Source organism: Bombus bifarius, unplaced genomic scaffold (assembly GCF_011952205.1).
Source record: "Bombus bifarius isolate JDL3187 unplaced genomic scaffold, Bbif_JDL3187 scf7180000007992, whole genome shotgun sequence".
Lineage (NCBI taxonomy): Eukaryota > Metazoa > Arthropoda > Insecta > Hymenoptera > Apidae > Bombus > Bombus bifarius.
In genome coordinates, this window is record NW_022884373.1 from 4,392,526 (window position 1) to 4,405,823 (window position 13,298).

The following is a 13,298-nucleotide window of genomic DNA, read 5'->3' on the forward strand; positions in this document are numbered from 1 at the left end:
CCCACTAACATGCCCAACCACCGCTGTTGATTGTCGAATCGGTAGTGTCCATACTCGTAGTATCAGGCCGTATCTTCGTTATAACACAACGATGGCCAACTCCAAGGGAGGTCTATCAAACGCCCACAACCCTGTTCCTGGCTCTTCTCCGACATATATATCACCTGTATTGATGCATAAACGCTGTCATAAGTATGTCATCCTTTCATGGCATTAGTATTCTTACGTAGTAGACCCCTGTAAGGGTGTCTTATCTGAACATGCATCATTTATTATTTCTATTGCTTGAACGCCCGGTATCATTTAAATCGGACAGTTGCTTACAGCGATCTGTCATCTGAACAGACACATCAAGTAGCTTAGTAAGCTGATTGTGAGATACGTTTTGATGGTAAATCATCCAATCAGCTATAACTTCAATTAAATTAGGTACTGAACACACAAAAAATGCCTATTATAAAATTACGAAAAGTTCATAATTTTTATTACTGAAAAGATTTCTGCAGTCGACAAATTTATCTTTCAGTATAGAATTAACTGCATTGGACGTACTCTTTGCTTTCGCTTCATATTTATTATAAATTGTACACAAAATACAAGTCTCGCAGGAAGTATGTTGAATATAGAGATTCACCGAAATAAAATATAGTACTGACAAAAGTAAATATAAAAAAAGTGTTCAAAAAGTACTGATCTTACATACTATTTGAGAAGATACAATAATATCAAAGAGTGGAATGTCTTATACAAATGTTAAAATACTTTCAAGAAACAAATCATGTTTTAACTATTTTAACTAAAAATATCTCAATTTTAGCTTCAAACATTATAACTAATATGTTCTCCTTTTGCATAATGAGATGCATGTTTTTTTGTGTTTCTTTTTTTTCCCCCGATCTGATATTCAACATTCACCAATTAATTTGTCTTTAACCAATGGTAATTACACATTATAGACGACACAGATACAAGTTCACGCTCAATAATTTTTGTTTTAATACAGCTATCCGAAGCAACTGATTCTGAGATTCATTCTTCTATTTAATCAGAAAGTTCCTCAAAAGTCGACTCGATACATTTACATATCATATTATTAAGGGTTTCTCCATCATGAAATTTCAGATATACACCGTCTAGGGAAGGTATACCATCATATGTACATAACAGGGGAACTTTAGTTGCTACTATGTGAGCCAGATAATCATCTACTTCTTTTATCAGAGGAATATCTCTAGGGACATCTTTTAGTAAGAGCTTTGTCATAGAAAAGCGGACCTTTTTTAAAAATTGGATTAGTAGATTAAATAGATATAAATACTTCTAAACTATATTATCATACATATATTAAATTATAACCCACCTTCTTCAAATTATCAGGTAAAATCTTAAGTTTCTTCATATCTGTAATAACTTCTTTTCTACCAAGATCAAGATATAAAATTGTAATTCTATCATCTTGTACCCTAGTAACAAATGCACGATAATAATTTTCATCAGCAGACTGAACTATTACCACATCCCCAACATTTGGTGGTTTTCTTAAAAATGGAGCTTCAAGAAAAGAAAAAGAAAATGGTATTTTTATTTTATACGAACTTATACAGAGTTAGCTTAATTCTTATTAAATGTTATCAACTATATTACGTACATGTTTCAGCGCATTTCGCAATAGTTTGCATAACATGGTTATAATGTTCCAAACCTACAGTATTTATGGGACGAACGTACATATGTATATGATCTCGATAACCAGTAACGCATACCTGGAAAAACGGTTTTCATAAAGAAATGATACTTTGTCCAAAAACAATAGTAAAATAAATAAAATAATAGTAAAATAATAATTATTTTTATTTAGATTAAAACCAAAAATCATACCTCAGTTTCATTATTCACTTCAGCACACTGTGTTCCCAATTGTTGAAGCGTTGGAATCCAAGGCTTTACAGTAGCTTTCATCTTAGAATCATCTGTATAAATTAATATTTCATATCCGTCTTGTTCCTTAATACGTGTTCGGCCTAGTACTTCATACTCACATATATCACCATCCTAGGATTTATAATTGAGAAATTAAGAATTAACATACATTATATTTAACAACATATTCGATATTACAGATCTTACATCCAATTTATGCCTATCATCAGTTATTTCACATAGTGCACTAAATGCATAAGTATCTAAAGCGATTTGTTCGCATGTAGTAATATTTTTAATTGTCTCTACTTTAGCTTCGTCTATATTAGCAATTTTTAAGAATGGTAGCTCAGATACAATATATCCTCTAACCCACTCTTTGTCCGCTTGTTGACCATAGAACATATCTTCTATATTTAGACTAAAAATTAATAATTTTACAAACTATATTAACGTTTAATTTGTTGAAATAATGTGTAGCACATTGCTATTATTTACTTATTTATTGTACGTTCAAAATCTTCCGGGACTGCAGCTAATGAGGCCATTACTTTATCAAATTGATGTTCTGCATTATTAGGCAATAATGTAATACCGTATGTGTTATTCTTTAGTACGGCACGAACTTCGAGAGTACCCACTTTTCCAACAGTTAGAGCATTCACTATACTTTTTTCTTTGCAGAAAGAGTATAATGCTTTATTGCAAGTGGATATTTCTGAAGTAACCACAGTTTCCTCTTCAACTTTTGCAATAGTTGAGGTATTTGGACTTTGATCATTATCTGTCTGCGTTACTTTTGATGTTGATATATCATTCTCATTTATAACTTCAACATCAGCTACTTTGCTGGAATCAACCGATGTCATTTTTACACTTCTTATATCCTCGTATTTGAAATTTGTATATTTCTCACAAGCTCTTTGTGATAATCGAATTTTAGCACAAAATCTTGGAATATTCTCGTATTTATCAATTTTAAGTTAAATTATTCCGAACCTATTTTGAAAATTTGCGAAAGAATCGAAAAAAAAACATCAAGAATTATGACCTACTTACGAATCTGAAAAACATGGATGACCAGTACATGAAAATTGTGAACCAGCATAGGTCTGTGGCTCACTCTAGCGTAAATACCTTGTACTACAGTAAGGTAAAAGTTACCGCGACTAATTTAACTATACAGCAACGCGGTCGTGGCAATGAACAAAGTTTATTTAAGAAATTTATCGATTTAATGTCAAAATTATTAATCAATAATAACTGTGATCACTCTCAAATTTCGTATTCGATTTTGATTCATAAGACACACATTTCGAAGATATAAATCGCACGTTTCTTAATACCATAAACTTCAATTAAATTAATGTTTAGTGGCATTAGTTAATAACTATTCGTGTTATTGGATAATGAATAGATCATAAACAATCATGTAAAATCCTAGCAGACGTATTCTCGTGTTTGATGATTTGATGTCCGACTTGACGTGTTTTCAATCTATGTCCAACACAAACGATATGACCATGAACAAACCAAGGACTTGGTGGCAGTGAGATTTCCTGAAAAACTGAGCATTCTAGAACTCGGGTCTAGATGAATTTAATAATTAATTTTCTAAAATATCGCAAAGCGTCTGCAAGTTTACAGGCCACTTCTGGCAATGGTCCTTTCACTGCTACGCAAATTCTTTTACTCCTTCGTTAATGTATCTCCAGATAAATTATTTTAAATCACATCCTTCATAATGGTGGATTAAAGCCGTCATTTGTATTATTTTTAGTCCTATTAAATCCTTTCCATCGATAATAATTAAACAATCACCAACTGTAACATTTAACATATAAAATAAAACAGATTATTCCGTTGTTTTTCTTGTTCTTACCTAAGTCCAGCATGATCGTCAAGATACCCGGTTTCGATACAGCTTAGCCACGGATAACGATCCTACTTTGATTTTGTTAAATGAAATCCGCAAGATTTACCAATTGCTTTCGTTCTTTTTTTTTTTTTTTTAATATTTTCTAATATTATACATATTTCCCCCGTAAAGGCTGTATCGACTGACGCACTGTTTTCCGTCATACAAATCTTACCACCTGCAGCTTCAGTTAAACGTTCCGAAATTGATGCAACAGACATAGTTCTCGCGGGACTTTCTATTAATTACATTCATCTAAATTTTTAAGCTATGAATATGCAAATGTATGATCTTTACCAGGGCCATACAATAATGAAACTGACGGAGTCCGTTCTCTAAACACGTTAAAACACTTGCCTGTGCACCTTCACCTAATTTCGTGTCCTTAACATTTATTCTTCGAGGGAATTGCAGTTTTGAACTTTTCCTTTTACTTCAACATTGATTATAAATTTGAAAAAAACGTTTCTTTACAGAATGTTATAAATGTATTTCTTATACTGAAACATTTACATTTTAATAATGAAGGCCTTATTAATAATAATTATTATGTTGGTATATATATCACCTGTATTGATGCATAAACGCTGTCATAAATATGCCATCCTTTCATGGCATTAGTATTCTTACGTAGTAGACCCCCGTAAGGGTGTCTTATCTGAACATGCATCATTTATTATTTCTGTTGCTTGAATGCCCCCTATCATTTAAATCGGACAGTTGCTTGCAGCGATTTGTCATCTGAACAGACACATCAAGTAGGTTATTAAGCTGATTGTGAGCTAGATTAGTATGATAAATCATCAAATTAGCTATAACTTCGATCAAATTAGGTACTGAACACACAAAAAGGTGCCTATTATAAAATTATAAACTTTTTATAATTTTTATTAGTGAAAAGATTACAGCCGCAGTCGACAAATTTATCTTTCAGTATAGAATTAACTGCATTGGACGTACTCTTTGCTTTCACTTCATATTTATTATAAATTGTACACAAAATACATGTCTTGCAGAAAGTATGTTGAATATAGAGATTCACCGAAATAAAATATAATACTGACAAAAGTAAATATAAAAAAAGTGTCCAAAAAGTACTGATCTTACATACTATTTGAGAAGATACAATAATATCAAAGAGTGGAATGTCTTCTACAAATGTTAAAATACCTTCAAGAAACAAATCATGTTTTAACTATTTTAACTAAAAATATCTCAATTTTAGCTTCAAACATTATAACTAATATGTTCTCCTTTTGCATAATGAGATGCATGTTTTTTTTTGTTCCTTTTTTTTGCCCCCGATCTGATATTAAACATTCACCAATTAATTTGGCTTTAACCAATGGTAATTACACATTATAGACGACACACAGATACAAGTTCACGCTCAATAATTTTTGTTTTAATACAGCTATCTGGAGCAACTAATTCTTAGATTAATTTTTCTATTTACTCAGAAGGTTTCACACGATACGGCTCGATACATTTACATATCATATTATTAACGCTTTCTCCATCAGGATATTTCAGATATACACCTTCTGTGGAAGGTATACCATCATATGTACATATCAGAGGAACTTTATTTTCCACTAGGCTGTCCAGAATTTCAATTATTGATATTAACGGAGGGATATCTTTAGGAATACCTTGTAGAAGGATTTTTGATATACAATACCCAAGCTATTTTAAAAATTAGATTAACAGATTAAATAGATTATATAGATTAAATAGATTAAATAGATATAAATACTTTTAAAATATGTTATCAAACGTATATTAAATTATAACTAACCTTCTTCAAATAATCGGGAAAAATCCTAAGTTTCTTCCTATCTACATATTCTCTACGACCAAGGTCATGGTACATAACATGCGCCCTATCTTCCTGTACCTTAGTAATAAATGCGCGATAATAATTGCCATCAGCAGACAGTGCTAATACTGATTGCCCAATATTTGGTTCTTTCAAAAATGGAGCTTTAGGAAAGAAAGAAAAATGGTATTTTTATTTCATACGAGTTTATACAATACTTTGTATTTAAGTTTAATTCTTATAGGATGTTATCAACCATATTACGTACATGTTTCAGCGCATTTTGCAACAGTTTCCATAATAAAGTTATAGCGTGCCAAACCTAGAGTATCTAAGGGACGAACGTACATATGTATATGATTTCGATAACCAGTAACGCATACCTGAAGAAATAGTTTTAATAAAGAAATGATACTTTGACCAAAAGCAATAGTAAAATAAATAAAATAATAGTAAAATAATAATTATTTTTATTTAGATTAAAACCAAAAATCATACTGTAGTTCCATAATTCACATGACCACATGGTACTCCCAATTGTTCCGGCGTTGGAATCCAAGGCTTTACAGTAGCTTTTAACTCAAAATGTCCTTTAAGAATTAATATTTCAAATTTGTCTGGTTTCTCCTTATCTGTTCGGCCTGTAACTTTAAACCGATAATCTTGACCTTCCTACAAGTTATAGTTGAGAAAATAAGAAGTAACATACAATACACTTAACAGCATATTAGATACTGTATATCTTACCTTAAATTTATGTGTAGCATCAGTTAATTCACATACTCCACTAAATGCATACATATCTGAAAGGGGTTTTTCGCATGTAGCAAGGTTACTAACTAGCACTAATTTAGTTTCGTCGACCATAGCTAGTTTTAAGAATGGTAGCACACATATAACATATCCCCTAACCCAATCTCCGTCCAATCTTTGACCAAATACAAAATCTCCTATATTTGGTCTAAAAATTAATAATTTTTGCAAAGTGTATTAACATTTAATTTGTTTAATTAACTTGTTTAAGTAATGTATAAGATATTGCTATTATTTACCTACGATTTTTCCATTGAGTAGCTTCAGGGATCACTATATCTAATTGATCCAATAATTCCTCATAATCAGAGGCTGCACTCGTAGGCCATATTGCAATAGCATATACATCCTTCCTTATTTCTTCCAGAAATTCGAGGGTACCCAATTCGCCAACTTTTAGAATATTAACTATACTCTTTTCTCTGCAGAAAGAATATTTCGCTGGATCGTAAGCGAATAAATCTGAAGAAACAACAGTTTCCCCATCAACTTTTGCAATAGTTGAGGTATTTGGATTTTGATCATTATTTGTCGTAATTACTTGGGATGTTGACGTATTCGTCCCGTTTTGAACTTCCACATTAGTTACTTTGTTGGATTCAATCGATGTCATTTTTACACATACTATATCCGCGCCTGTGAAATTTGTATATTTCTCACGAGCTTCTTGAGATAACCGAATTTTAACACAAAATCTTGGAATATACTTGTATTACTCAATTTTAGATTAAATTATTCCAAACCCAAACAGTTTTCTGTTACTTACGTATCCGAAAATGGATAACATAGGTTGGAACATCATCACTATATTCACATTTTGAAACAGTATAGACCTGTGGCTCACTCTAGCGTAAATACCTTGTACTACAATAAGGTAAAAGCTACTACGGCTAATTTAACTATACAGCAGCCTGGCCGAGGAAATGAACAAACTTTATTTAACAAGTTTATTGATTAAACGTAGGAATTATTAGTCAATAATAACTGTGATCGCTCTCAAATTTCGTATTCCATTTTGATTCATAAGACACACATTTCGAAGATATAAATCGCACGTTTCTTAATACCATAAACTTCAATGAAATTAATGTTTACTGGCATTAGTTAATAACTATTCGTGTTATTGGATAATGAATAGATCATAAACAATCATGTAAAATCCTAGCAGACGTATTCTCGTGTTTGATGATTTGATGTCCGACTTGACGTGTTTTCAATCTACATCCAACACAAACGATATGACCATGAACAAACCAAGGACTTGGTGGCAGTGAGATTTCCTGAAAAACTGAGCATTCTAGAACTCGGGTCTAGATGAATTTAATAATTAATTTTCTAAAATATCGCAAAGCGTCTGCAAGTTTACAGGCCACTTCTGGCAATGGTCCTTTCACTGCTACGCAAATTCTTTTACTCCTTCGTTAATGTATCTCCAGATAAATTATTTTAAATCACATCCTTCATAATGGTGGATTAAAGCCGTCATTTGTATTATTTTTAGTCCTATTAAATCCTTTCCATCGATAATAATTAAACAATCACCAACTGTAACATTTAACATATAAAATAAAACAGATTATTCCGTTGTTTTTCTTATTCTTACCTAAGTCCAGCATGATCGTCAAGATACCCGGTTTCGATACAGCTTAGCCACGGATAACGATCCTACTTTGATTTTGTTAAATGAAATCCGCAAGATTTACCAATTGCTTTCGTTTTTTTTTTTTTTTTTTTCTTAATATTTTCTAATATTATACATATTTCCCCCGTAAAGGCTGTATCGACTGACGCACTGTTTTCCGTCATACAAATCTTACCACCTGCAGCTTCAGTTAAACGTTCCGAAATTGATGCAACAGACATAGTTCTCGCGGGACTTTCTATTAATTACATTCATCTAAATTTTTAAGCTATGAATATGCAAATGTATGATCTTTGCCAGGGCCATACAATAATGAAACTGACGGAGTCCGTTCTCTAAACACGTTAAAACACTTGCCTGTGCACCTTCACCTAATTTCGTGTCCTTAACATTTATTCTTCGAGGGAATTGCAGTTTTGAACTTTTCCTTTTACTTCAACATTGATTATAAATTTGAAAAAAACGTTTTTTTACAGAATGTTATAAGTGTATTTCTTATACTGAAACATTTACGTTTTAATAACGAAGGCCTTGTTAATAATAATTAATTATTATACAGGCTGGTTGGTAACTGGTGGTACAAGCGGAAAGGGGGTGATTCTACGCGAAAAAAGAAGTCGAAAATATAGAATGAAAATTTTTTTTTTTAATTTTTCCATCGAGCAACGATCTACAGTGAGATCCGTTATAACGGGACGTGATATAGTGCACGCGTACCCAGCGAAAATTCAAAGTCGATTTCCTCGAAAACAAAGCCCCAAACGAAAAATTTTTATTCTATATTTTCGACTTCTTTTTTCGCGTAGAATCACCCCCTTTCCGCTTGTATCACCAGTTCCCAACCACCCTGTATATATCACCTGTATTGATGCATAAACGCTATCGTAAGTATTATACTTTAGTTACTATATTACACGAGCTTGTAAATGGTGAGGTGTTACAGTTGCTTACAGCGATCTGTCATCTGAACAGACACATCAAGTAGCTTAGTAAGCTGATTGTGAGATACGTTTTGATGATAAATCATCCAATCAGCTATAACTTCAATTAAATTAGGTACTGAACACACAAAAAATGCCTATTATAAAATTATGAAAAGTTCATAATTTTTATTACTGAAAAGATTTCCGCAGTCGACAAATTTATCTTTCAGTATAGAATTAACTGCATTGGACGTACTCTTTGCTTTCGCTTCATATTTATTATAAATTGTACACAAAATACAAGTCTCGCAGGAAGTATGTTGAATATAGAGATTCACCGAAATAAAATATAGTACTGACAAAAGTAAATATAAAAAAAGTGTTCAAAAAGTACTGATCTTACATACTATTTGAGAAGATACAATAATATCAAAGAGTGGAATGTCTTATACAAATGTTAAAATACTTTCAAGAAACAAATCATGTTTTAACTATTTTAACTAAAAATATCACAATTTTAGCTTCAAACATTATAACTAATATGTTCTCCTTTTGCATAATGGGATGCATGTTTTTTTTTTTTGTGCCTTTTTTTTGCCCCCGATCTGATATTAAACATTCACCAATTAATTTGCCTTTAACCAATGGTAATTACACATTATAGACGACACACAGATACAAGTTCACGCTCAATAATTTTTGTTTTAATACAGCTATCTGGAGCAACTAATTCTTAGATTAATTTTTCTATTTACTCAGAAGGTATCACACGATACGGCTCGATACATTTACATATCATATTATTAACGCTTTCTCCATCAGGATATTTCAGGTATACACCTTCAGTGCTTGGTATACCATCATACGTACATATCAGAGGGACTTTATTTTCCACTAGGTTCTCCAGAATTTTAATTATTGATTGTATCGGGGGGATATTTTTAGGAACATCTTGTAGAAAGATTTTTGATATACAATGTCCAAGCTATTGTAAAAATTGGATTAACAGATTAAATAGATTAAATAGATATAAATACTTTTAAAATATATTATCAAACATATATTAAATTATAACCCACCTTCCTCAAATATTCAGGATAGATCTTAATTTTCTTCCTATCTATATATTCTCTACAACCAAGATCATCGAACAGAAGTTCCACTCTTTCTTTCTGTACAGTAATAATGCATCCACGATAATAATTGCCATCACCACGCAGTGCTAATGCCAGTTGCCCAATATGTGGATCTTCCAAAAATTCAGCTTTAAAAAAGAAAGAAAAATGTTATTTTTGTTTTATACGAGTTTATACAAAGTTAGTTTAATTCTTATCAAATGTTATCAACCATATTACGTACATGTTTCAGCGCATTTTCCAACAGTTTCCATAATAAAGTTATAGCGTGCCAAACCTAGAGTATCTAAGGGACGAACGTACATAACTATATGACTTCGATAAGCAGTAACGCATACCTGAGAAAATAGTTTTAATAAAGAAATGATACTTTGACCAAAAGCAATAGTAAAATAAATAAAATAATAGTAAAATAATAACTATCTTTATTTAAATTAAAACCAAAAATCATACCGTAGTTCCATGATCCAGATCAGTACACGGTACACCCAATTGTTCCGGCGTTGGAATCCAAGGCTTTATATTAGCTTTTAACTCAGAATCTCCTTTAAGAATTAATATTTCAAATTCGTCTGGTTTCTCATCATCTGTTCGGCCTATTACTCTAAATTGATAATCCTCATATTCCTACAAGTTGTAGTTGAGAAATTAAGAATTAACATACATTATATTTAACAGCATATTAGATTCCGTACATCTTACCTCCAATTTATATGTAGTATCAGTTAATTCACATACTCCAGTATATGCATACATATCTGAAAGGGGTGGTTCGCACGTAGCAAGGTGACCAACTCGCACTAATTTAGCTTCGTCGATCATAGCCAATTTTAAGTATGGTAGCACACATATAACATATCCCCTAACCCAAGTGTTGTCCGTCCTTTGACCAAATACAAAATCTCCTATATTTGGTCTAAAAATTAATAATTTTTGCAAAGTGTATTAACGTTTAATTTGTTTAATTAACTTGTTTAAATAATGTATAGGATATTACTATTATTTACCTATGATTTGACCATTGAGTACATTCCGGGATCGCTGCTTCTATTTCATCCACTAAACTCTCATAATCAGCATCTGTACCGTCAGGCCATATTGCAATACCATATACACCCTCCTTTATTTCTGTCATAAAACGGAACGCACCCGTTCCTCCAACATTTAGAGTATTAACGATACTTTTTTCTTTGCAGAAAGAATATTTTGCTGGATCGTAGGCGAATAAATCTGAAGAAACCACAGCTTTCTCAATAACACTTGAAGCAGTTGAGGTATTTGAATCTTCATCACAAGGCGTCGGAAGTACTATGTATGTTATTAAATTCGCCTCGTCATGAACTTGAAGTATTTCGCCCGAATCACCTGATTCCATTTTTACACGTATTATATCCGCGCCTGTGAAATTTGTATATTTCTCACGAGCTTCTTGAGATAACCGAATTTTAACACAAAATCTTGGAATATACTTGTATTACTCAATTTTAGATTAAATTATTCCAAACCCATTCTGAAAATTAGCAAAAGGATCCAAAAAGAACATAAAACAGTTTTCGGTTACTTACGAATCCGAAAATGGATAACATAGGTTGGAACATCATCACTATATTCACATTTTGAAACAATATAGACCTGTGGCTCACTCTAGCGTAAATACCTTGTACTACAATAAGGTAAAAGCTACTACGGCTAATTTAACTATACAGCAGCCTGGCCGAGGAAATGAACAAACTTTATTTAACAAGTTTATTGATTAAACGTAGGAATTATTAGTCAATAATAACTGTGATCGCTCTCAAATTTCGTATTCCATTTTGATTCATAAGACACACATTTCGAAAATATAAATCGCACGTTTCTTAATACCATAAACTTCAATGAAATTAATGTTTACTGGCATTAGTTAATAACTATTCGTGTTATTGGATAATGAATAGATCATAAACAATCATGTAAAATCCTAGCAGACGTATTCTCGTGTTTGATGATTTGATGTCCGACTTGACGTGTTTTCAATCTACATCCAACACAAACGATATGACCATGAACAAACCAAGGACTTGGTGGCAGTGAGATTTCCTGAAAAACTGAGCATTCTAGAACTCGGGTCTAGATGAATTTAATAATTAATTTTCTAAAATATCGCAAAGCGTCTGCAAGTTTACAGGCCACTTCTGGCAATGGTTCTTTCACTGCTACGCAAATTCTTTTACTCCTTCGTTAATGTATCTCCAGATAAATTATTTTAAATCACATCCTTCATAATGGTGGATTAAAGCCGTCATTTGTATTATTTTTAGTCCTATTAAATCCTTTCCATCGATAATAATTAAACAATCACCAACTGTAACATTTAACATATAAAATAAAACAGATTATTCCGTTGTTTTTCTTGTTCTTACCTAAGTCCAGCATGATCGTCAAGATACCCGGTTTCGATACAGCTTAGCCACGGATAACGATCCTACTTTGATTTTGTTAAATGAAATCCGCAAGATTTACCAATTGCTTTCGTTTTTTTTTTTTTTCTTAATATTTTCTAATATTATACATATTTCCCCCGTAAAGGCTGTATCGACTGACGCACTGTTTTCCGTCATACAAATCTTACCACCTGCAGCTTCAGTTAAACGTTCCGAAATTGATGCAACAGACATAGTTCTCGCGGGACTTTCTATTAATTACATTCATCTAAATTTTTAAGCTATGAATATGCAAATGTATGATCTTTGCCAGGGCCATACAATAATGAAACTGACGGAGTCCGTTCTCTAAACACGTTAAAACACTTGCCTGTGCACCTTCACCTAATTTCGTGTCCTTAACATTTATTCTTCGAGGGAATTGCAGTTTTGAACTTTTCCTTTTACTTCAACATTGATTATAAATTTGAAAAAAACGTTTTTTTACAGAATGTTATAAGTGTATTTCTTATACTGAAACATTTACGTTTTAATAACGAAGGCCTTGTTAATAATAATTAATTATTATACAGGCTGGTTGGTAACTGGTGGTACAAGCGGAAAGGGGGTGATTCTACGCGAAAAAAGAAGTCGAAAATATAGAATGAAAATTTTTTTTTTTAATTTTTCCATCGAGCAACGATCTACAGTGAGATCCGTTATAA

The 13,298-nt window shown here is 32.0% G+C and overlaps 3 protein-coding genes across 4 annotated transcripts; all 3 read right to left on the reverse strand.

Moving 5' to 3' along the window:
* Window positions 1–542: 542 nt before the first annotated feature.
* LOC117205760 lies at window positions 543–3,495 on the reverse strand. The gene is made up of 8 exons (XM_033444469.1): window positions 3,454–3,495; window positions 2,980–3,044; window positions 2,419–2,769; window positions 2,128–2,341; window positions 1,879–2,052; window positions 1,649–1,763; window positions 1,361–1,551; window positions 543–1,275 (listed from the first exon to the last, which is right to left on the reverse strand). The coding sequence occupies exons 1-8, from the start codon at window positions 3,493–3,495 to the stop codon at window positions 1,042–1,044; spliced, it is 1,386 nt and encodes a 461-aa protein (XP_033300360.1). The 3' UTR covers window positions 543–1,041.
* Window positions 3,496–3,934: 439 nt separating this feature from the next.
* On the reverse strand, window positions 3,935–7,230 carry LOC117205773. 2 transcript variants are annotated; one of them, XR_004487289.1, is made up of 7 exons: window positions 6,710–7,230; window positions 6,405–6,618; window positions 6,156–6,329; window positions 5,926–6,040; window positions 5,637–5,821; window positions 4,407–4,579; window positions 3,935–4,338 (listed from the first exon to the last, which is right to left on the reverse strand). XR_004487289.1 is itself a non-coding variant. In XM_033444498.1 (6 exons), the coding sequence occupies exons 1-6, from the start codon at window positions 7,081–7,083 to the stop codon at window positions 5,291–5,293; spliced, it is 1,296 nt and encodes a 431-aa protein (XP_033300389.1). In that variant the 5' UTR covers window positions 7,084–7,230; the 3' UTR covers window positions 5,028–5,290. The 2 variants fall into 2 exon arrangements, 1 of the variants encoding a protein (XP_033300389.1); XM_033444498.1 differs by lacking the exons at window positions 3,935–4,338; window positions 4,407–4,579 and adding an exon at window positions 5,028–5,524.
* Window positions 7,231–9,623: 2,393 nt separating this feature from the next.
* LOC117205774 lies at window positions 9,624–12,007 on the reverse strand. The gene is made up of 6 exons (XM_033444499.1): window positions 11,179–12,007; window positions 10,874–11,087; window positions 10,625–10,798; window positions 10,395–10,509; window positions 10,115–10,299; window positions 9,624–10,020 (listed from the first exon to the last, which is right to left on the reverse strand). Exons 1-6 carry the CDS (start codon window positions 11,544–11,546, stop codon window positions 9,787–9,789), a joined length of 1,290 nt encoding a protein of 429 aa, XP_033300390.1. The 5' UTR covers window positions 11,547–12,007; the 3' UTR covers window positions 9,624–9,786.
* Between the last annotated feature and the right edge of the window lie 1,291 nt (window positions 12,008–13,298).